Source organism: Dromaius novaehollandiae, chromosome Z (assembly GCF_036370855.1).
Source record: "Dromaius novaehollandiae isolate bDroNov1 chromosome Z, bDroNov1.hap1, whole genome shotgun sequence".
Taxonomy (NCBI): Eukaryota; Metazoa; Chordata; class Aves; order Casuariiformes; family Dromaiidae; genus Dromaius; species Dromaius novaehollandiae.
In genome coordinates, this window is record NC_088132.1 from 73,885,849 (window position 1) to 73,909,584 (window position 23,736).

Consider the following 23,736-nt stretch of genomic DNA (forward strand, 5'->3'; position numbering starts at 1 on the left):
CTTTGCCACCCCTTCCCCAGGCTCAGCCCCACTGCTCCCAGCTGCCGTGACCCCCCAACCCCTCAGCATCTCAGCTGGCCTTGCTCCCCCCACCCATATTGCCTGCACCCTGGGGCACCTTGATGGGACGAGGTGCCCTAATGTGGTGTCCCCAGTGCCTGCAAAGGGGCAGAGCCCTTCGCCGGCCCCGCTGCCAGCACTCAGCCCACGGGCACCCTTGCTGCTGGCTCCTGCCTCCCCACTTGTCCCCCAGGGGGTTTTCTGCAGCACTCCCTCTCCTTGGGCCCCGTCTCGTGCTGTGAAGGGTGTTTCGTCCTCCTCCCCACGGGCTGGTCCTGGAGCTATGGCACCAGCGCTGCGTGCAGACAGGCGATCCGGCTGGGATGAGCCAGCAGCGCAGGGCTGCAGCTGCCCCAGCGTCCCTCCCCGCAACACACGCCAGCGGGGTGTATTTTTTAAAATACTTTATTTTTCTCTCAATACTGACATTACAAAAAAAAATAAAAAAAAAAAAAAACCACTAGAAAACATTCAGGTCTCATTGAAACTGAGAAAAACCAAGCAGCTTGCATCTGCGTGCTGACCTGTCTTCTCGCTCCATCAGTGTCCACCAGGGTTTGTGTGCCGAACTCAACAGGGAACAGCGGAGGGAAAAGGCGTCGTATCCTAACCATTCAAACTGGTCGATAAATTAAAAGCAGCGCGTTACACTTTCCACCGCCTCGCGACAAAGCCGCTGCTCAGGCCTGCCTCCCCGCCGCGCATCATACACTGTACAGCTGTACACCCTTCGCGCTGCCCTGCAGCGAGCTGTGACCTATGCTGGGAAGCGGCCTGGCTCCGCATCGCACTGACCGCCCCAAGGGACCCCTGCTTCACGTCAGTGATTTCTCTTTACCAAAAGGATTGTTGGGGGGGATTATTTTGGCATGGGTTTTCCTGGCGTCGGTTGGACCGGGACGGCGATGCCGCGGTGGAAGATGAGCTTTTGAGCCATACAAAGCCAGGTCAAAGATGCCTCCCACTCCGTAGGACCCCTCCCGCGAAAAACTGACAAGAGGCAGAATAGGCCGACAAGGTAAGAAATATAAAAATTCTCCTGATGGAAATCCAAAGTTTTAAAAAAATACAGCATTTAAAAACAAAACCACCAAGCAGATTGCCTCATGCTCCTCCCAGCTTCACCACAACACCCAGAAACACTTCCTGAATTAATCACCTTCCCTGTAGAAAAATATATACACGTGCATTTCTCTTTCTATGAAAATCCCTAAGGTTGAACTCAAACGCTAGTGAAAAAACACAGCTCTGCTCACACTTGGCTCTGCTTTTGCACCTGAACTTGTGCTACACACATACTATGTTCTCACAGGCATGATGTTCATATGGCTGAACTGATCCCCTGAAAGGCAGGATGAACCACTCCAGGAAACCCAAAACGGGCAGAGAAAACCCTCATGGAGTTGATCTAGCTATCTATATATACGTTAAAAAAAAAGCAGCAATGCAAACTCAACACATCTGAACAAGAAAGCTCCCACCCTGGGCTCCCCCTTCCCTCCTGCTTGCTTGGGTTTTGGCCTGGCAGCAGGCGCAGGGAGATGCTGGCCCAGCTCCACACGGGGACGTGGGACAGACCCAGCCAAGACCTATGGCCCGAGCAGGGTGCAGGGGGATGGGAGGGACCATCACCAAGTGCTTGGAGCTCAGCATTTCATTTGGCACAGATGATGCTCAGTTGTAGTCTTGGCACAGAAGAGTGGACCGCAGTAGGACTAGGTACCGTGGTCCCAGGTTAGAAACAGTCCAGCTACAGTGGCCACCGTGTGCAGAAGCGATCCCTTTGCCATACACACTGTTTCCTTGGCACCTCGGTACAGCCGGGACCCCGAACAGCAGCAAGTATCAAAGAGGGGGAGAGGAAACTAATATCGGAGGTGGGGTGTGAGGTCGCGTAAAGTCCTATTTACACCGCGTTTAAATCCCTACAAGTTCATCCTCTAGTCAGAAAGTTGGCTTCAAAAGCAGGTGACATAAAAACCACAAAGTGATGTACCTCCCTGGGCAAACAGCCCATGCCACTCGCTTGTGCAAGGCAGAAAAGCTGGACCTCTAGAAAACAAAAAAAAAGGCTGGCAGCCAAGAGAGCCACGAAGGGCTGGGCAGGAGCCCGTGCTTGCGACCCCTCCACTGCTGGAGTAGAAAACGGGCCAAGAGGGGCAGGCGGGAGGTGGGTTGGACAGGACCTTGGGGGAAGGAAGGTGGGTTTTTTTGCATTTGAAAGTGCTCTGGCACCTCTGCTCCGCGCAGGTCGGACGCTGTGGCACGTGCGTTTGGAGTATTGCTGCTTGGAGAAGAGTCCCTGGGCTCTAGGAGCACGGGAGGTGCTGCTTGAGGATCTGTCTCGTCTGGGGGGCTATTCTGTCTGGGAAGCGGATTTTGAACTCCACGATCAAGTCTCCTCGCTGGGTGGGGGCCTTGGGGAAGGGCAGCCCTTCCCCGCGCAGTCTCTTCACTGTGCCCGGCTTGATGATGTCGTTGCAGGGCAGCGGGATCACCCTCCCGTCGATGGTGGGAATGTTCACGGTGCAGCCACACAAGGCCTGCGAGAGGGGAAAGAGACACGCCGTGAGCCGGGCTGCCTGCCCTCCCAGACCCTCAGCCCCTCCACGCCCCACAGAAACCCTGCAGGAGTGATGCTGGCCTTGTCAGCATGGGGAATCGCCAGTTACGGCTCCCAAGGATTTATCAAGAGTCCTAAGCTCCTCAGCACAGGGGGAGCCCTAGGAGGTGCAACCGGCTCAGTCCCATGGGGTTTGCCCTTCTCAACACCCCCAAACAGCCGGGGCGGGGGGGGGGAGAGTTCTCCGAGCAGGCTAAAGATGAGGGACAAGCCATATTTACCTCTCAGAAATCACGCCCAAACCAGAGCAGCCTGGTCTGGCGTGACCTCCAAAAGCATCTTGTCTACCCACAGACACGGCAGCGCAGAGCCACCCCAGGAGCGACCGCAACCATGGAAGGAACTGGGATGCTCAGAGCCACCACCCTGAACCTGGCAGACGCTGTGGCACATTGTGGCAGTGGTCACCCAGCTGGGCACAGTGCTGCCAGAGCGGGACAGCCCGGGAAGAGCCTCTGGCTCCCTTGGGGCTGGAGCAGAGCTCCAGGATGGGGATGTCCTGGAGCCCACGCCGCTGAGCAGTGGGAAACCTGTTGCATCCCTGCGTCAGGCACTCCCTGGATTATACCGCCTGGCTCTGATCTCACTCCCAGCTTGACAGACACAGCCCTGAGCTGTGCCCAAGGTCAGCAGCACTGCTCATGCTCACCGATGCGAGCCTGGGTCTCCATTGGTCCTAACCTCCTTGTGCTGGGTGCTGCGAGGTGCCAGGAGCTGTGCAGGAGAGGGGAACCCTGGCCTTGCCGGGGGGGGGGGGGGGGAAGGATCCCCGCTCCCCATCTACTGCACTTCCCAGGAGACACTGCCAGCGAGCAACCTGGGACCTGCAGCAATAGGGCAGGTTAAATTTAGCCCCCACAGCCTCACCACCCAATCTTGCGGGGGGGGGGGGGGGACATGACTGAAAATCCAGCTGAGATCATCGGATGCCTCTGCAGTTCATCAGCTGTCGCCCTTCGCAGCCCAGCAACTCTGCCTGGCGCTGGGGGGTTATCTATAGCACAGGCCGCGGCTCTCCTGCCAACAGCCTCCAAAAGGTTATGCTGGCGCGGGACTGCGGTGCGGCCGTGGCGCAGCACCGAGGTTTCCTGGAAGTCAGGGCTCTGGAGGGCCTGTTCCCTGCCGCAGGTCCCTGTGCAGGCGAAGGCTCGAGTTGCAGCAACATACCGCTGCCCGCTGGCTATTTTTACCTGCCGGCAGCCCAAGAAGGAAGCTGCAGCAAGACAACCCCCCCCCCCCCCCCCCCCCAATCCCGAACCACGGCGTGCCTGCTCCCAGGCGCCTGCCCTGCCTTGCCACGCTCCCCCGTGGTGGTGGGCTGCTGAGCGCAACCCCCCGGAGATGGGGGATGGACCCCAGAGCTGATGTCCTGGGCTGCCAGCCCTACACCCCATCCTCGCGGGCAGGGGCTGCCTCCTGCAGAAGCCGGCAGCAGCCGGGGAAGCGGGTGCTGCCCGGCAGCCGCAAGCCAGCCTGCATTAGTGAGCCACGTGACCTGGGAATGCAGCAAGAAAATCCTTGTGTCCTTAAATAACTCAGACAGCTCTGCCATACACGTGGGCAGGACCGTCTCCAGGCTTTCAGCAAGGGAGAAAGGCTGCCGCTAACAAGAGGACTGCAGAGCGATACTTCTGGAAGGGGTGGATTTGCTGGGGATAAAGCCACTGGGCGCTCGCGGTTGAGCTTCCCGGGAGAGGGGCTGGTGCGGGCTTGTCCTGCACGCTGCACACAAGGCGCTTGCCCCCTCTGAGCTGGGTCCCAGGGTCCCAGCCCCTCGGGTCCCCAAGAGACATCCTGCAAAGGAAAGGGAGCAGGATGCGATTTGCTGTTTTGGGGGTGCCCACCAGCATGTACGGTGGAGGGCTGCACGAGTCCAGGTGTGCCAGACAGAAGACATCTCTGGCTACAAAACGGGAAGCAGAAAGGGAAAGCAAGGCAGGGGGCAGGTGTAGCAGTTAGACCTCAGGTTTCCAGCCACAGGGGTCAAGGTAACAGTGTCCTTTTATTTGTAGCAGAAAAGCCAAAGGCAAACTGAGGTGCTGCTTTTGCTACAGGTCATTCTCAGGGCAGCTGCCCTTCTCTGCAACCCAGCACGCTTCTGCAATGCCGTGGCGCATCGGACTCGGGGAGTGCAGTGGGCAGCTGCCTGCACGCTCTCCTCTGCTCAGCCCTCACAATGGGGAGCTGGGCATGTAGTTCAGCTTCCAGAATGAGCTTTTGAGAGCAAAATAGGCCAGCAGAAGTGTTACTGGGATGTTTGCACCCAGTCCCAAGGGACAGGGCTGGAAACGGCAAAGCACAGAGCCCTTTGCCACGCTCACGGTGCGGGCGTTGCGTGTCAGCACCGTGTTCGCTCTGAAAAGCTCAGGAATATGAGCAGAAACAGGCAGCAATAGCGAAGACAGACAGATCTTAATGTTTCCTTCCTAGAGCCAAGATGCACCAAGTAGAGGCGATTTCTCCTTCACCGTATGTTCTTGTTTTTAATTTTTCTTGCCCAACTTCACTGGCATTTAAGAAACTGTTTGTTAAATTAATACCAGTGACCACAAGCAAGAGCGTGGACCGCTGCGATACGCCAGCGCACAGCGCTCCGCCGTAACGCAGGGAGCTGCTCTGCATCCTAGAAAGACGCTCCGTTTATCCCTAGGTATTAAATCAAAGTGGGCTCGATAGCTAAACCCTGCGCTGAGCTATGAGTGCAGAAATTTATCTAGGTCAGCAGCAGGCCCTCCTCTGCTTGCAACGAAGCCATGGGAGGATTTTGCCACTGGCAGCAGGGCAACCCAAGAGCGTCTCAGCAAGGCTGGAGCGCTGATGCTTCAAGGAAGGTGACACCAGGTAAAGGATGCAAAACAGGCAGCTCCCAAGGGCAGGTGTTATGTGTGCAGCCGAGCGGGTATAACATCTCCATAAAGGTCCCTTCCGGCAGCGCTGCCTGAAGAGCTCCCTCCCAGGAGACACAGGCTTTTGCAGCTGTTGGCATAGCAGTGTCACGCCTCCTTCCCTCGGCTCCCACTACGACGCGTGCCTGTAATTTTAAGAATGGACACTTCCCTGCAGCCCACGAGCCTCTGGGGAAGCCCTCTTCCACTTCGTGCGCTTGCAGTGGTGAGTCGGCAGCTCCCATCAGGCAGCAACCACCCCACGGCGCCCTGGCCAGAGGGATGCGGTGCCGAATGGGACAAGGATGCGAGCTCTGGAAGTGCCTGTGCTCACAGACTGGAAGAGTCGTACCTTGGCCCAGCTTGTCCTTTGGGATCTATCTCTTTGCCTTCACCTCCAGCTTGACCAAAGCATTGCTTGAGGCAGTCTAGGGTTAGAAGTTTATAGCTGCTGGGTTTTATAGGTCAAGTGACTGCTGGAAGGCCATTGCCTCCCTGGGCCATGGTCTCGAGGGGTCTATGGGATCAAAGAGGAGGAGGATGGTCTCCTGGTTCACTGGGGGAGCACTGGAGCTGGGCAGGTTCCTACTAGGGAGTGGACAGAAGTCCAGCTTCAGCATTGCCTGCTCCTGCTCCAGGTTCAAGAAGGCACCCATAGGGAAGCATTGCCAAATGGACGCTGCACTGCCGAGTGCTCCAGTTTTCCCTGTCCTGCTCCTGGGCACTGACTGCTCCCTGCCTGAGCAGGGCCATGGCAGGGAGCGTTGCTACCCTGGGCAGCAGGATGCTGGCAAGGGGTCTCCAGCAGAACCGTGAGTCAGATCACAGCACCAAACGCCTCCCAGATCTGCCTGTTCGCACCACACTGTGCTGCTCTCTCGTGGCAGCTGAAAAGATGAGAGCTAAAGCTAAAAAAGACAGACTTGCAAGGAAGAACAGTGCAAGGAGAGCACTCAAGGCTACAGTTGTAGGCTAGGTGATGAAGAGGTCTGTGATTTATTCCGTCACATACCGAGATTGTGGCATATGGAGTCGGGGAGATCCTGGCATCTGCTCATGCTTCAGAGCACTTAAGCTACTTCTTCTCAAGGAAGAGAAAAGCAGTAAAGCATTATCCTGCCTCGGTAAGCAGAAGAATGGGGATGGCAGCCAGGCCAGCAGCTTTCTGAGGATCACCAGTGAGTTCAGTTTGCGGTGAGGACGTGCAGAGAACAGAAACTCCACCTCAAAGAGATCGGGAATTTGCCTGGACCAGCAATTTCCACTAGTCTCTCTTTGTGACTGCATCATGCAAACCAAATGCCAACACATGCCTTGTTTATGGGCAGCTGGACAGAGATCACAAGTGTGCTGTGGGTAAGACACAGCTGGGGAACTACTTGGTATGGCAGAGGAGGTACTTCCCCTGGCCCCAGCACCAGCAGTTTTTGGCAGGTCTCTATAATAGCACATGGGGCAGGAATAGTTTTCTCAGGACTGCATGCTCAAAGGGCAACTCCTAGAGTCTTCCTAGTCCAGGTCACTACCCAAGCAGCAAATGAACCTGGACTGACATGGACTGGACATCAGGACAGCCAGCTTGGGGTTAATTTTACAGATAAAGGAATGCACAGAAAGAAACATCTGAGATATGGCATGCATGACTCCATAAATAATGCAGCCTCTCCCAAGTATTTCTGGAGCGGCCAGCAGAGCCAGCCACCACAGGAATAAACGTCTTTACTTGAATCCCTTTGCACGGTGAAGGAAATTCAACTCCCAAGTCTACAGGTTAATTGAGATGAGTTTGCTTTAATTTAGGTTTTGCATCCAGCTCTTCCTGACCTGCATGGTTCCCCCTGGCCCCCAGGACACCTGGCCATAGCCCCAGCAAAGACGTAGAGCCATCGCAAAGCTCTTCTGACTTGCTGCCACACTAAAGAGCTCACGTTTCCCTACCCCAGGTCTGGCCCATTGAGCTGATTTCTATTAAATGCATCTGAAAGCATAAATCTGTCTTTGAAAAAAAATCAACTCATTAAGAAGACAGACAGCGTCTACAGTCTGAAAGGAACAGCAAATGGCAGCTGCCAAAAACGTCAATGTTAAATGCAGCTGCCAGCTGGCATTTATTAAAAGGTAGTTAGACAGCAGCAGTGAATGGCACATCTTGTACTTGGGTAATCTCCCCTTCCTCTCCCACCTTTGCACAGTTTGCGGCTCTGATGCATCAAGTCCCACTGTGACCTCCAGGACTGACAGCCTGAGTCTTTTGGATTTTGCTCACAGTCAGGCTTTCCTGAATATTTTATTTATTGCCCTTTATCAAGAGAAGCCAGAACCAAAGAAAACAGCTGGTTTTGGCTAAAGTGGTGTCTGGCAAACAGTTGGTACAACCTTGCTCTGTGCAGCCCTGCTTTCTATCTGTGTGGGGAGGTACCAGGCACTATTCAGGGCAATAATTACAGCAGACTCGGCTACGTGAACAACTAGGGACCAGACACAAGTCAGCAAACTTGTTTTTTTCTTGTTTCTACAGAGGATCTGGGCTGTCTTCCATATGTGAATACCCAATGTTGAAATAGAAGGATGGAACATATGGGGAAGGGGGAATGGATAAATAACACATTTATTTGCTCAAGAAGCAAGGCACATTCAGTGGGGACTGCAGTATCCCATGTCCTACACCCAGCAGGAAGGCTGAGCAGCTCTCCAAAATAGAGCACAAGCTGGTCTCTAAAGCTCCTCTCTGCAGAGCTCTTTGCTTGTGTCTCTCATGCCTTTCTTTAAGGTACGGTACAAGGACTGACTCCCGTCTTGGCCCCATGTGCAATGATCCAGTGCCACCTCCCACTCCACGGGATTTCCCACTGACACCCACCTCTTTAAGACTGATGTTTGCAGTGTAGACCACGTTCGTCCCATCTCTCTTGAAGTGTGAGTGAGGCTTGTCTTTGAGAATGAAGACGATGTCAGCAGGGATGTTGTCCGGGGTGGCGTCCCCCTCTTTGGGGAATGTGATTTTGGTTCCTTCCTTCCACCCCCGTTTGATGACAATGTTTAGGATCTTATCCTCTGTCCGCATGGTCCGGCCATCAGCATTGAGCCTCCTGCGGGTGATCTTCATCCTCTTGGTGGAGCCGTGGTAGATCTCTTCCAAAGACACCTTGAGCTCATGGATGACGGGTGGGTCTTGGACCTTCCTCCGTGTGTGCAGGGACTCCTGGTGCCGCCGGTGAACCCCGTTAATGCCATTGAAACCAAACCGGCCGAAGGCACCGAAAGGGTCGTCATCGTCATCGATATCCATATCTTCCTGGTCAAAGCCGTTGAACACTCTGGAGCGGCTGCTAGCAAAGAAGATATCGAAAGGGTTGGAGCCTCCAAAGAAGGATGCGAAGGTGGCGTGGGGGTCTCCATGGAAGGTGTAGTGGAAAGTGTTCCCTGAGCCACCTGAAGAGCCACCTCCTGTTTTGAGACCTAGAGGAGAATGGGGAAGACAAGACATTAACACTCCCTGACGAAAGCTGCTGGCTCTGCATGGCAGATGCGAGACTGTGCTGGGGACCCACAGCACCTGTACTTTTCAGGCAGGAGTGAGGTTGGGAGTATGGTCTCCACTGGCTCCAGGCAGCCCTTCCCACAGCTCCTGGTGGTGCTGGTTGACCCCTCCATCCCAGCTGCCCATGGAGAGCATAGACCAGGGAGGGACCACTTCATCCCACATCATACAGTCCTGTTGCTACACCTAGCCAGCTCCATCTTAAAAGCTGTCCAGGTTTTGTTGTGCTATCCCTACTGAAAGACCCGTTTGGTTCTCTCTGCTTAAGTTATAGCCTTTTCATTTAAAATGTCTCCTGACTAGTCCATTTTCATTTTGCTCATGGGCAAGCTTCCTTATAGCCCAACTAGCTCTACCCCTTCAACTGTGTCTTCCTAATCTAAGCAAGCCAACCTCTTCCAGTCTCACAGCACAGCCTCATTTCCTCTGAACATACTAGCAACAACTCTAGCCAAATATATTCCCCTTGGATGAGATTGGGTACGGCTAGAGAAAACCGTCAGTGGCCTGGGCTGGAAGGTGAGCACAAGAACTAGCTGGTTCAGGAGCAGGTCTGCTTGCAGGCTTTTGCTTCCTGGTAATGAGGATTTAAGCCTGTTCAAAGAAATCCTGCACATTAAAGGGGATGAAGCATCCCATCAGACTTTTATCAGCCACTCCAAGCTGCATTTGGAGCTGATCCACCGCAGTCAACGTATTGGGCCTTTGACATCCAGTTAGTGCTGCACAAAACCCACCTTTGGGCAAGCTATCTGCTCTTGCCTGTTACCAAAGGTGCCTGAGCTGCACTGACAGTCACGGGCTAAAAGCAGCACATCTAGCATGTTAGAAAAAGCTTTGAGCTCAGTAAGCCACTTTTGTTGGCAAAGAACATGGAGGTCAGCAGACCTGCCCTAGCTAATCCCCCCCCAGCACAGCGAGGTGCGTAGGAGGGAAACAGCTCTCTGCACATTAGATCAAAGAGTCTGACCTGAGGTCCGGGCAGTGATTTGCAAATGGAGTGAAGGTTTGGCATCATGATAGCTCTGTCAAAGCACTGTTACATCTACTTAATAGGAGAACCATTTTGCCTGGGGAGCTTTGAGGGCAGACTTTAAACAACACATGCGTGTGCTACCTTCCCCTCTGCAAGACAAGGTCTTAGGGGTCAGCTGCTGCCACTGGAGCGGAAATCCTACAGTGGTATTTTTCCCAGCAAAAAGGCAGACTTTATAAAATGCCAAATGGCAACTTTTCCCATGGAAATCTCCCCTGACATATCCTGAGCAGAGCCTTATATCACTGCAAACTCCATAAAGTCCCAAGCAGCTGTGGCACAAGACAAATAGCTCCCAAAAGAAGTCACACCTGCAAAATCCCTTCAAGAGGGACCACAGAGGAGGCCAGCAGAACACAAGGAGCAGTGGGCAGATGGTTCATGGCCATACACTCTGCAACACTATTTTTCACTAGGAGGGTCAGGGAAGGGTTAAAACAAGCCTCACTCAAGGACTATTTTCGGGGCATGCCAGCGACAGTGAAGGGCTATTTCTGAAGGGCCGTCCCTTGTGCAAGCCCCCTACACTCCAAGCTAGCAGCAGGAGATATGAGGGGGACAAAACAGAGAGGATAAGTTTGCTGCTCTTTTCTGCTTGCCTTGATTGATGAATTTATCTTGTGAGGTGGAGGGCTTCTGCTTCACTTTGCACGCACTTGAGCAGGGAGCCTCCTCGCCCGGCCAGGCTCTCAGCCTCCTTGAAAGGCGGCAGCACTTGGACAAGCTCTCAGGCAATCTGCAGCATCCCTTCCTTCTGCCCCTGCCCTGCCAGGCAAATGTCTGTGCCCTTGTAGAGCCCGTGTTGTGTGCTGCACGGGGCTCCTGGTACCGCTGGCCTCTCATGGCCAGGAAAAGGGCTGTGCCATTCAGACTCCATAGCAGCCCTGTCAAGGAGGTAGTTTGGCTAGGCAGTTTGGCCTTAGCAAAGGGCTGACGTTGGAGGCTGGCTGGTGGCCCAAGGCATGAGAGATATGGAGAGTGACAACACCTCCGTCATGCCTCTCAGCTCAGCACCCTCGCTGCTCATGTCCGAATTTGTGATCTTCACCCTCCCCGGCCTGGTTCCCTGGTTGGAATGGGGGATCACAAGGCAGGAGGAGCAAAGTCCATGGGACCCAGCAGACTTGGGCCAGTATGTGGGGCCCAGAGACCCCCTGAAACGCTAACCACCAGGCCACATCAGTCCAAAAAAGGAGTCGGTTGGAAAACAAAAGCACGTGTGGGCCTGTTGCAAGTGCAAGTGACTGGTCTAGAAGTCACCACCCAGCACCCAAACCTCCAGGACTGATGACAGTCTGTGCCCTGCCTGTGACGGGTCTGGGACCAGCTCATAAGCATCTCCTGGGCCCTCCCTCCAGCCACAAAGCCTTCCAGGTCTTTCATCTCCTTTTTGCCCAGACTCCACGCTTTGAGCTTCTGCGTGGGCTCTCTGGGTATAGCCAGGTCAGACGCCACGTCTGCCTGCTCATGCAGCTGTAATTACAGAGAAGCCCTTGCAGGGGAAGCTGGCCTCTCCCAGCCCAGGGAATGGAGCACATTTTACACTGGAAGAGGAGTCATGAAAGGAAGAGGCAAGGCAGCTGATTATGGGCCAACATGGAAAGGCCACTGAGCAAGGAGAGAGTGGCAATGCCAACAGCATAACCATTTGCTGCAGGAATAACTAGAGAGCAGCTACGAGTCACAAGGAAATCTGTGCCTTGCTCTTGCTTGCTAACATGAAAAGCCCAGAGGTGCCTGACAGCATGTGAACGGAAGAAAAGAGGACAAAACAGTGACCCTGACCATATGTGCAGCGAGAAAGGGACACAGCATGAATTCTGCCCAGGGCACTGCAGAGACAGTCTGAGGTAACCATCACCAGTTACCAAAAACACCCAAGGGGTTTGGTTTTGCTGGTACTTGAGCCACGGGGGACAGGTGCTATGATCTTTTCAGGCAAATCCATGCCCCTGAAGATGGGCTGAACCTGCTGCTAGCTATTCCTGTTTTGGGTAGTTCAACGCCAACTCTGCACCTGTGGTTTCTCTGCCAGGGTGGCCAAAGCAGGTGGGATTGGCTCCTGTAGTGAGGGCATTTCTCCAGGCCATGAGTGGAGCAGGCTCAGACCGAGGCCAGCACAGGCCCCCGTGGCTTTGGGGTCCACCAGCACCAGAGAAACCTGGCAGCATGGGGCTGTTCGTCATCCAGGGGAGCCCTGAAGGGTAGATGACCACAGCGGGTGCTGAAAATGTGCTTGGGTGATCACACTCGTGGGTTTGGCCAGGCTGCGTGGTGTCGGAGCTGGGGTCACTGTAGGTACTGTGGAGTCTTTTATTAGGGGAAGGAAAGAAAATCATTCACACACTGGGGCCAGTGACAGAGAGGCAAGACCAATTTCCACCCCATCCTCCTGACACTAGGGGGGGGTGCTTTTCTCCTGTATTTTTTCCCCACTGCTTAGTTCACTTATTTTAGCTGCCTTCGGCAATGGAGTTTCCAGCCCGTTCTCAAAGAGCTCCTGTCCATAACAGATTGTACAGCCAGGAGGTTTCACCTTCATGCAATTGCTGTTTACCTTTCACTTTAATCCCAAGACACTAGTCAGACCAATAGGAAAGCAGGGTCCAATTTCGACGGCGCCTCCAAGAAAAAGCTAGTTTCTCACTTGAGATAGCCACATCTAATTTTAGACAGCAGCAAATCACTGTGGTTCAGTGAGTCCTTTGTAGCAGTGATATAATTAACTAGTTAAGCAACTGGTATAAGGCAACAGTGAGAGTGTGGATTGCCAGGTAAAGATTTTCTAAAGCTTTACACAGCTCTGCATTTTTGTTTAGATAAACCAGCAGGGAGTTTCCCCAGGTCTGTCTGTGCTTTCACACCCAGGAATCTACTTTCTAACAGCACGAGGAGCCTCTGGCAACTTCTCCATGGAGCTCCTCAGTTTTTCCCTTAAGTTTCTGATGTTTTTAGTTCCCCAGCAACTTTCGGGCAGTGGATATAATTACATCAGTCAGGGGCAACAGTGTCTGTAAGACTCCTAAGACTTGTTTGCTTACGAATGGCAGAGAGAGCCTTCTCCGTACCTGCCAGGAGAAGGACTGGACTGATAAAGGTATCTCTGACCACAGCATATTTCTGCTGGTGTCTCACAAGGGGAGGTACCTGCTTGCTGGGCCTGCAGGAGGGGCTGCATCTTCCACTGAGCAGCCTGTTTATACTAGACCTCCTGATCTTTTAAGCACCCAAGTCCTTGGCTGATTAATGCAGATGCTATTCACTGCTCTCCTCACCCTCAGCAAATGGGGTTGCAGACTTCCATATTCGACTAATAAGGCTGTGTGTGGTGGAGCGGCTCTCCTCCTCCATGCCAACCGGGAGACAACAGCAGCCACTTAGTTTCAAAACAAGAACCTATTACTTAAATTGGGAAAGGCTTTGAATCATGTAGGTCAGACTGTACCAGAGAGAAAAGTGGGAATAGCTCACAAATGGCACCTCAGAGTGTGCTAACAGGGACCTTGCAGAGGGGAAATCAAGGCAAAAGGAAAGGTTATCTGCTAGAAAATTTAGGTGAACTAAAGAGTTGTGTGTGACCCAGGAGTCAAACTCCTTTCACTTCTGTTATCTCAGTAAGTGATTCAGCCTTTGGAGGCAGCACTAAAGAGCTAAGAAGTGCCAGCTGGCTTCCTGACAGTCTAAGCTAACTACCCGGGGCTACTAGCCACTGCAGGGCGATTCCTTGCCTGCCGTGTGGGCTGAGGGCAAGGAGAGCCTGGCCTGGTCCAGGGCACGGGGCCGCACGTTGCAGAAGAGGCTCCAACCTGCTGCAGAGCAGTCAGTGGAGAACTGGGTCAAGGGATTATTTCTGGCAGTGAGGCGAAGCGGCATCAGCGGAGCGTTTGTTCTCCCCAATTCTGCTACTAGTAACCTTGTTTTGGAGGCAGGAATGAATCACGGGGAGAATTCCGGCCACGCTGCCTACGCCGCCGAACGCCTGCTACATGGTAGGGTATAAAAATGCTCCCTTGCCTATAAAAACCTACTTAGATCCAAGCAGAGAACAATCTGGGATGCCTCTGCACTCAGGTCACCCCTGCCTTCGAGCAGGAGCATTGGTCACCTTACCTTCTTCCCCATATTGGTCATAAACGGCTCGTTTCTTGGGGTCACTCAGGACATCATAGGCCTCTGCAATCTCCTTGAATTTCTCCTCGGCGTTGGGGTCTTTATTCTTATCGGGGTGATACTTAAGGGCCATTTTCCGATATGCTTTCTTGATTTCATCCTCGTTGGCTCCAGACTGGATGCCCAAAATCTTGTAATAGTCCTTTCCCATGACCGCGACGCTGCCTGGAGCTGAGTATTTATTCCTGAAAGCAGAAAGATAGCTCTCTGTAACGCAAGTATGGTACTCCGGGAGCCAGAAATTGGACTAGCACACACTTATCGCGGAGTTGTCTCTCCCCCCATCGCACCGGCCAACAACACCAGAGCCAGTTCAAGTCCACGTTTTCCTTGCAAGTGGTGAAGTTAAGCGTAACGGTGCAGAGCAGCCGCAGGTAACACGTTAGCACTGTAGGGCTAAGGCACCCCTGGGTTTGCCTGCCCAACCTGCGAAGCAGGGACAGAGGCGCTCATCTTCTGTGCAAAGCTTTCAGGCTTACGGACAGGAAGCACTAAGTCAGCCCACAGAATTATTATATGGACAACGCCGACGCTAATGTCATGTGAGGCTGCTCGTAGGTGTGACCATTTCCCCCCTATGGAGCAAGGAGGGCTGTGCGGAGTTTAAATGGAGCTGTCTCCCTCCTCAGCCAAGCAGACGAAGGGCAGAGCTTGGCTCGCCGTCTCACGGGGATTCAGCGAGGAGAGGGATCTGTGCATACCTAACGCAACGCAGAGTATCGACTGCAACTTTTAAAGTGGTCGAGGGGGGTGGCAGCACAGACTGGAAATCAACAGAGGCTGTGCTGCCGCATTCACCTTAAAGGAACTTCAAACATTTTGTTCCTCAAAGCAATTGGCATTCAGCTGGAGATAAGTGCTTCCAGCATGTCAGAGCTGTAATTTGTATTTAGCGGAGAGAGAACGAAGCCGTTAGACAGAAACATCTTGTGATGGTGGGAGTTTTTTTTTAAAAAACACTTTCTATAGCCTGACTTGCACTCCCTTTGAGTCTTCAGCTAAATGCTGCAATCAGCCAGAAATATTAAGTGGCATAAGAGGTGGTTAAGTGTCATAGCCTGACACAACGCAGTGAGGTCAGAATAGAGAAGCAGCGTCCTGGATTCACTTTCTCCATCATGTGGGTGGCTTAGGACAGAGCCATGCCTATACTAAGGCATTGGAAACTCAATGGCCATAACCCAAGGAAGGAAACGGATGGGCAATTAATTCACTCCACAGGCATGCTGCTGGAGCAGCAAAAGCCAGCAGAGTCATGGAAAACCAGGAGAGCTCCTAGAGAGATATGAGACCAGCTACTCAAAGCAGAAACAACGGCAAAAGTGAGCAAGACCCACACTCTGCCAACAACCCCGACTTGCTCCTTACCCTTCAGTTTTCTAGCCCTGTGAACTCCTGTCCCTCCCGGACATGACCTGCTTTGCCCTGCCTCGCGCAACACATAGCTCTCTGCTTGGCTGCATGGCTCCATGCCATGCTGTTCTCCAGATGTTGCCCCCAGCTTGCCCTCTGCAAGCTCCTCATGCTTGCTCCACACCACGCTGTTCTCCAGATACTGTCCCCAGCTTGCCCTCTTAGCTTTCCGCTAAGCCGTCATGCTCACACCCTGCTCCCTTCTCTATTGCAGGTTTTGTGCTCTCTGGGCTCCCACCCCACCCTCGCTCCAAACTGCCCTGTCATGCCCTGGACAGACCAACCCTGTCCCCAGCTGCTGTGCTAAGCAGCTCCAGCCCTTTGAGCCCCTCCAGCAGACTGATTTCTACATCGTGTTTGAGCCTTCACCTTTCAGTGAGGTCATGCAGGTTACCAAATGCTCCCTCCTGTCCTGACTGTTCATAAGCAGATGATCCTGGTGGCCACCAGCTCTGATGAGTACCATTGGGCATCCTGCCCACCCCTTGGAAGTGCGCATCTGCAGTGCTGCACTGACATCCAGGGATGGGCAAGCCAGCCTGTTTTGGGCAATAACCACTCTACAGCTGGGGAGCTACTGTGGGGGCTTGGAAATGTGCTGTTTACCCAGCTATCTCAGTGGTCCCATGATCTGAATCACCAACTTGTGCTCCCTCTGTGCTAGCCATAGCGTAGTCACTTTCCATTAGATCTGGAGGAAGACTAGGCATCCAGCGCAAAAGGGCCCACAAGTGCGTGAACTTCTGGAGGAAACAGCAATGGGAGCTGGATAAAGGGCTCAGTCTAGGCTCAGGCCCACTGGGACCTTCACAGAGGCAAGCTCACATGGATGAGGGCCAGATGGTGGTTTATACCAGCAGGACGTCAGGCACTTGCTGGAACTGGCAGCCCCACTGGCCTGAGGGAGCAATTGCAAAAATCAGAAGCAACACTGCAGCCTAGCACGCCAGCACCAGCTCTGTGCCGTGCTATTGTTAGAGACACAAGAAGGCCTCTGGGGGCGTAAAGAGCATCCTACAGCATCTCCAGATCCAAGCTTCTAAATGCCAGCACGTTTCTGTACCAACACAGCCTCCAGCAGGAGCCCTCCAGCTTCTGTGCAAAGAGCAGCCGTATTTAACAAGCCCACGCAGACATTACGAGATGCTATACCCTGTACCCACCACCGTCTCTGCATCTGTTCTGATGAGTCCGAGGATTCTGCCCTTTCCACGTGACAGGAGGACTGCAAGAAGCCCTGAATGTCGGCGTGAAAGGTCATTTTCTTAAGGGCAAGCAAGCAACACTACCCAGACAACTTGGTGTTACAGATTTTCTTCAACTCCCGGCTGGGTGACTGGGCAAGACCACAGATACCCTCAGCCCCTGGCACAGCTGCATGTGCTCAGAGCGCTGCTGTGCAGATCACATTCTCACTTCGGCCACGTGCCTCTGCCCACCTTTCTGCCCAGCTCCATTTTTGCACCAAATCGTAAAAATAAGTCATTACCATAACTTTTATAGAAGGTGATGTGAGTAAACCCAGCTACACTTTGGGCTGAGCAGTCAAGGTCAGCTACTACTTATCCGCTGACATGCGGTAACCTGCTGATCCCCCCCAGATTCCTCAATCTAACACCTACCGGCTCCTCCCTTTCCCACAACAGCCTCGTGTCTGTAGAAGCTCCTCATAAATGCTTAGAAAGCCACCGTGGTGTTCTCATTGCCATGGTATGTACGAGACACCTAGCCTTGGCACACAGCTATCTGATCCCTGTCCCGCAGACCAGAGCAGCCTTGTTCCCTGGGATGCCATCCTTGTACCGCGCCAGGCAGGGCTCAGACCTTGACTGAGCTCCTCGGCATTCAGGCAAATCAAGGAAGACCAGCCCCAGAGCTGGCCGCTGTCCTGATAACAGCCCCTTTCTGGATAACCCAGGGGAAAAAAACCCTCCCAAGCAAGGTTAAATGAGGCAGCGCTGAAGACAACCTCCTTTTGCACTCCGATCAGATCACAGCCTGAGGCGTGGAGATCAGAAACATCAGATTTTATCCAGGTTGCTGTTACAACAGAAGCCTGTTGCTGCTAGCAGGACCTACACGTGCGAGCTGGCGAAACACATGGGGCACGGTGCCTGGCTGTGACCCAACGCAGCTGCATCTGACAGCATTACCGTCCTTCCTACCCGCCTAATGCCCCACAGCAACCCTTACAAAAGGATGGCCCGGCCCAGACAAACCAGCATTTCCTCCCTTGAGACCTCTGGTCTTTACCATCGAGAGGTCCTTGGCATGGGGAGATGCCGGCTGGGGGATGCTCTTGGTACCACGGTGCAAGTAGAACCAGACACATCTATGCAAAGCTGGTATCTGTCCCATGCCCCAGCGCTGCTAGGACCCTAAATCACACAGTACCTCATTTCCCAGTCTAGTCACCTGGTGCTGTCTTCCCCAGCAGCCCGCGGCAAGCTAGAGGGTCAAAAAAGGAAGGAGGGAGCAGGCAGGAGCTTTGGAAGCTGTGAAGTCTTTTGTCCAGCTCCCAGCTGGGCTTGGGAAGGCTTTCTCAGGCCGGCTGGCTACGATTAAGCAGCGGAGAAGCAGCCCCGCACAGTGATTTGCTATGACGAGTCCCGAAGACAATTAGACTCCTGCAGGTGACCTGGTGGGTTAAGCCACGCTTTGGAGGTGACACTCACATGTGAGGTGGTAAAACACGACTCTGTCCCTGCAGAGCTTTCCTCCCACCTCCCCAGGATCAGCTGTGCCTTTCCACAACTCCTCTCTCCCGTTCTGCTCAGTCATCCTTTTCTGCCTTCCCATTTAACCCTCTAGGGAGCAGGGCAAAGATGCTGCAGAGCAAGGGGTTTCAGACAGGCAAGTGATTTCAGCACCTGCATTCACCTTCCAAGCTGCTACGCTTTACATCGTGTCATGTTCAGAAAAGCCCCAGATGTCCAGCTGTGGAGAAAGCCACAGGCATCTCTCAGCTGGTGACCACACTGCTGAGATAAGCCAGCATCTATTCGCCTCTTCAAAAAAAACCCCCTCTTTGTTCCAGCCCTTCACATGACATCAGACCATGCAACCCCTGGATCAGCGAGCCAGCTGAATAGCAATCATTTGACATAATCCCGCTACGTTATAGTCATGTAAGGGAACAAACCCACACAGACAGTGCCTTCAGTAAGATTTTCCATCTCGGACCGTAAGGTCACTGCAGGATGATAAGCGATGCCAGAGGATCACGCATCAGACAAAGACGGGCACTGACAGGCACCTCGGGTCATAACACATTATTCTTCAGTAATGAGAACACGAGCACAAGACACAGAAACCCACTTACCGAAACTTTACAAACACATTCAGAGTCCAAGCTGACATTTTTAAAGGCTCTAATTTTATTTTAAACATCACCCTGGCCACAGGCTCTTCACCCCTACAGCGCCGATGGCTAGCGCGTGCCCTTCTGGCAGGTGCCGGAGGGTGGCACGGCACGGAGAGGAGGAAGCCACCGGGGCACACAGCGTACGCGACCGCGGCGAAGTGATGCTCTGCAGTTGCTATCGTGGCAGCCTCTCCCCAGCTCCTTCAGCACAGAAAAGGGAGGTCCTCGCCAGCGGAGCGGCCGCGGTGGCTCTGAACTCCGCTCTGAGGACAGCAGCTCCGAAACGCCCGGGGCGGGTGGGTTCGGCTGCGGGGAAGCAGGCGTCAAAGCGATTCACGGAGCAGCCTCCGCGCCTGGCGAGCAAGCCTTCCTTTGTGCGCTTCCTAGCAGCGCTCAGCCGTCCCCTCCCTGCCACCGAGCGGGGAAGAACCTGTTCAATGAAGTCACTTGACAAGCAGTAATTTTCCTCTAATTGGTTTCTCGTTGCTTTCTTGGACTGAGACACGGAGAGCAGCACCGGGCTCTCTATAACTCAGGTGCAAGCTGCCATTCACGACTCCCAGATTAAGACATTTTTGCAGCCGGCTCAGGCATCCTTCCCGCTTCCCAACCTGGAGCCGCCGCGAGACACCCGACCCTCAGCAACCCGCTACCTTAACGTCCCCAACGCGGTCACCTCCTGCAGTAAAGCAGGTAAAGCAATGAGAACAAGGACCCCAGTGGTCCCCGGGTTTCACCAGAAATTAATTGCTCCCTGCCTCAACTGTGTCAGGGTTGCTGCACCCACAAGGCGAATCAGAGAGGGAGAAAAGTAGGACGGCAATGATGCATGAGTCGGAAAAAGTAACGTTAACCGTTTTGCACCTTCCCATCTTTCTCCTTCAGACTCACGGGAGCCTCCGTTTCCCCCGGGTGCCAGCACTGATCCCCTGCACCTGAGCAGAAGGGGGTCTGAAAACCACGTTCCCACTGAGTGACTCTAACTACCCCCCTACACACTCCTCATCCTTCCCTCGTTGGAGCTGGGCACCGGGACGGTGCCTCCTCCACGCCGAACGGCACAAAACCTACTTCTGAGAAGTCACCTTCACGCACATGTCTAAGCCTCTTGCAGCGGGGCACCTGAAGCGCGTCAAGGAAATTCAATGCCACCGCGTCCCCCCATCGCACAGCAACTTCAGAGCATCCTCGCCGCGCGCGCAGGCATCCCGTAACCCGTGCCGCCCGTCCCCGAAACAGGGAGCACCCCCGACGCCAACCCAGGCGTCACCTCAGGTTGGAGAAATAACCCTCGGGGACCTCCAGCACCCAGAGGGGTGACGGTCCCCACTCCAAAGCCACCGTGTCCCCGGAGGTGTGGCTCCGCTCCCGCTCCAAGCACCTTGCCTGAGTGCAGGGGGTGCCGAGCGGTGCCGTCGGGTGGCAGCAGCCCAGGGAAGCCCGGGGACCGGTGCCGGGAAGCGGCGGGCGCTCGGCGCGTACCTTTCCGCGCGGCTCCAGAAGAGCAGGATGGCCGGCATAGCAGCACTGGGGCAGGCAAGCCCAAGTTTGGTCAGGCACGGCGAGGCAGGCTCCGTGCGCCAGGGCAGGCAGAGCCACCCGTGCCCGTGCTGGCTGCCAGCCGCAGGGAACCAGCCAGCAATGTCATGACTACACGCAATGAATCATCCCTTCCCCGGGCCCCCACACGCGCCGCCTCCCCCTCCCCACCGCCAGCCCCACTGGGGTGCCGGCACCTGCGTGGGGACGGGGTTAACCCTCCCCTCGCTGCCTCTCCCTGTGCGGCCCCCACTGCAAGTCCCTGCGGGGACGGGGTTAACCCCCCCTCACTGCTTCCCCAGGCACCGAGCCCCCCATTTCCAGCCCCACTTGGTGCTGTCAGCCTGTGTGGGGATGGGGTTACCCCCCCCACTGCTTCCCCACACACTGTGTGGGGACAGGGTTAACCCTCCCCTTGCTGTCCCCCCATGCACAGGCCCCACTGCCAGCCCCACTGGGGTGCTGGCTCCTGTGTGGGGATGAGGTGACAGCCTGCCCCCCCCCCAACCCCACTGGGATGCACTGTTAGCCCCACACTGGGGTGCACTGCTAGTCCCATGGGGAAGGAGGGTTCAGCATCCCTCCCTACTGCTCTCCCTGCCACCAGCCCCACTGGGGGACACTGTCCCCTCAAATGGGGACAGTGGTTATCCCCTTCCTTGCCACCCCCTCTAGCCCCACTGGGACACACTGTTACCCCCCTGGTGGGGGGGGGGTAGAAGAAGGGTTAACTCTTTCCTCCTCAGCCATAGAGCCCCATTGGGACACACTGCTGCCCCCCAAGTGGGGGGTTAACCCCTTCCTCACCACCCTGTACAGCCCCCAAAGGGCACATCCTGGCCCTCCCAAGCGCGAGGACAGAGAAGCAGGGCTAACCCTCACCTTGCCACACACTCCAGCCCCACCTGGACACATTACTGCCCCACTACTGGGGAAAAGAAGGGCTTAACGCTTTCATCCCCACCTGCCCCAGGCTGCAGGGTTACACCACAGCCCCCAGGAGTAGTAGTGTTAACCCCTTCCTCTCCCTCAGCCCCATTTGCATACACTGTTACCCCATAGGGGCAGAGGGGCTAACCCCCCCCAGCCCCACAGGGACACCTTGTCACCCCACAGGGGCAGAGGGGCTAACCTCCCTGCCACCAGCCCCATAGGGACACCTTGTCACCCCACAGGGGCAGAGGGGCTAACCTCCCCAGCCCCGTAGGGACATCTTGTCATCCCATGGGGCAGAGGGGCTAGCCCACCCCCCCAAGGCCCACAGGGACACCTTGTCACCCATAGGGGCAGAGGGACACCTTGTCACCCCATAGGGGCAGAGGGGCTAACCCCCCCCTCCAGGCCCATAGGGACACCTTGTCACCCCACGGGACGGAGCGGCTAAGCCATTCACGCAGGCCCGGCAGGCCAAGGCCAAGGCCGGTGCCGGTGCCGGTGCCGGGCTGCGCGGCCCCGGCGGGCTGCGGGGCGGGGGCAGCGGCGCAGCTCCCCCGCCGCGGGGTCCCGGTGCCGCCCGCCGCCCCCGGCACTCACCGCTCGCGCTGTCCCGGGGCGCCGCGCACTCGCCGAGCCGCCCCCGCCCGCTCCCGGGCCCGCCCGCCCCGCCACCCGCCGCCAGGCCCCGCCCCACGGCCGTGACGTCAGGGGAGTCCCGCCCGCGCGCCCCGCCCGCCGCGCGCCCCGCCCCGCCGCACCCCGTTGGGCGCGGAGGGTGCCCGTCGCGCCGCTCCGCGGCGATCATTGGCCGAACAGAGAGGGGGAGGCGGGGCCGATCGTCCGCGCCCGCCGGGCTCGCCCCGCCTCCTTCCCCAGGCGGCTCATTGGGCAGTTTAAGCCGGTGCCGCCCCCTCCTCGTGCTCTCATTGGCAGACGGCGCTTTGCAACCGCTCGCCTCGCCGCGCCTAGGTGGCTTTTTATAGCGCCAGTCGCGGCGGAATTCCCTCGGGAATCTTCTGGAAGCCTGTGACGTCACCGGGGCGCAGCGTGCGCTGTTGGGGCGGGGCGGGGCGGGGCGGGTAGTTGTCCCTGTGTGGGGATGGGGCTGGTGGCCCCCGCAGGTTTAGGGTATGTGGGGGGCACCTCTCTTTTGCCTCCTGTGGGCCCTGGACCTGTGAGGGAGTTGCTGCCTTAAGGCAGTGCCTGGCTGCCCGTGTACGGGGATGGAGTGGGAGCGGGAGCGAGCCCTGTGGAGTCACCATGTGGGGCCCTTCTGGGAGCCGCTCAGCTGCTGTGGTTGAGAGGGTGTCTGACAGGAACAACGTGTGAACATCTGGTCCCCGGGGACTGTGCTGTACCCGCATCAGACACTGACTCACTGAAGAGTAGTGAGGCTCCTGGTCCCGTCGCAGTAGAGGCTTTTCTGTTGGAGTGTCGGCAGAGACACCTTGGCCTAGAAAGGGTGAAAAGGTTTGCCTAGGGGTTTGGAGCCCTAAATGCTTTCTGGCAGAGCTGAGAGCCCTCTGACCCTGTTCTGCATGTGGGCGTTTCTTAGGGATTTTTTGCATGGGAATGATCCATCAGCCCCTCTGAAGTCCAGGTCCTGTGTGAGTTCAGAGGCTGTATTTAAATTACAGGTCCTGATCTCTTTGCATCAATGAAAGTGCCCGGAGCTGTGGGAAAACCAGCAGAGATGCTGTGTAGCTCAGCTAAATAAGCTCCCAGAGCTGTCCCTCTGCAAACCTGCATCATGCTTTCCTATTGAGAGAGGAGTGTGTTAGGGTTTTTTTGCAATCTGAGTCATCCCCTTGATCTTTCTGTAGCCCTGGCTGGGGTTAGACCTGGAGCGGAGACGAACTGCTGTTCCAACACTGCAGCCACACACGTGGGCTCCTTTGCAGAGCCTTGCTGACATGGTCTGGCCTGTCCATGCTATGCTGATTGCCTGCTTGGATGACCAAGGCTAAAGACCGTGGTGCAAGGTGACCTACCTGGCCTCTGCTATGAGGAGAGGAGCTGAACCCCTCTCTGACCAACACGAGTGCCCACCCTGCCTCATCACGGTCAGCAGAGTGGGGACAGATGTGCTGTCTGCAGCCTGAACACCACTGCTTACATCCTGCATGCAAGCAGGGAGCTGTGAGACTGTGCATCCTGTCCCTGCTTCCA

General features: G+C 55.4%; 1 protein-coding gene across 5 annotated transcripts; it reads right to left on the reverse strand.

Annotated features, from left to right (window-relative positions):
• Window positions 1-449: 449 nt before the first annotated feature.
• LOC135323495 (dnaJ homolog subfamily B member 5) lies at window positions 450-22,259 on the reverse strand. Of its 5 annotated transcripts, none has more exons than XM_064501268.1 (4): window positions 22,165-22,259; window positions 14,256-14,500; window positions 8,429-9,027; window positions 450-2,603 (listed from the first exon to the last, which is right to left on the reverse strand). In XM_064501268.1, the coding sequence occupies exons 2-4, from the start codon at window positions 14,464-14,466 to the stop codon at window positions 2,370-2,372; spliced, it is 1,044 nt and encodes a 347-aa protein (XP_064357338.1). In that variant the 5' UTR covers window positions 14,467-14,500; window positions 22,165-22,259; the 3' UTR covers window positions 450-2,369. The 5 variants fall into 5 exon arrangements, with proteins under 5 accessions (XP_064357338.1, XP_025964017.1, XP_064357340.1 ...); XM_026108232.2 differs by lacking the exon at window positions 22,165-22,259 and adding an exon at window positions 20,575-20,750; XM_064501270.1 differs by lacking the exon at window positions 22,165-22,259 and adding an exon at window positions 20,363-20,455.
• Between the last annotated feature and the right edge of the window lie 1,477 nt (window positions 22,260-23,736).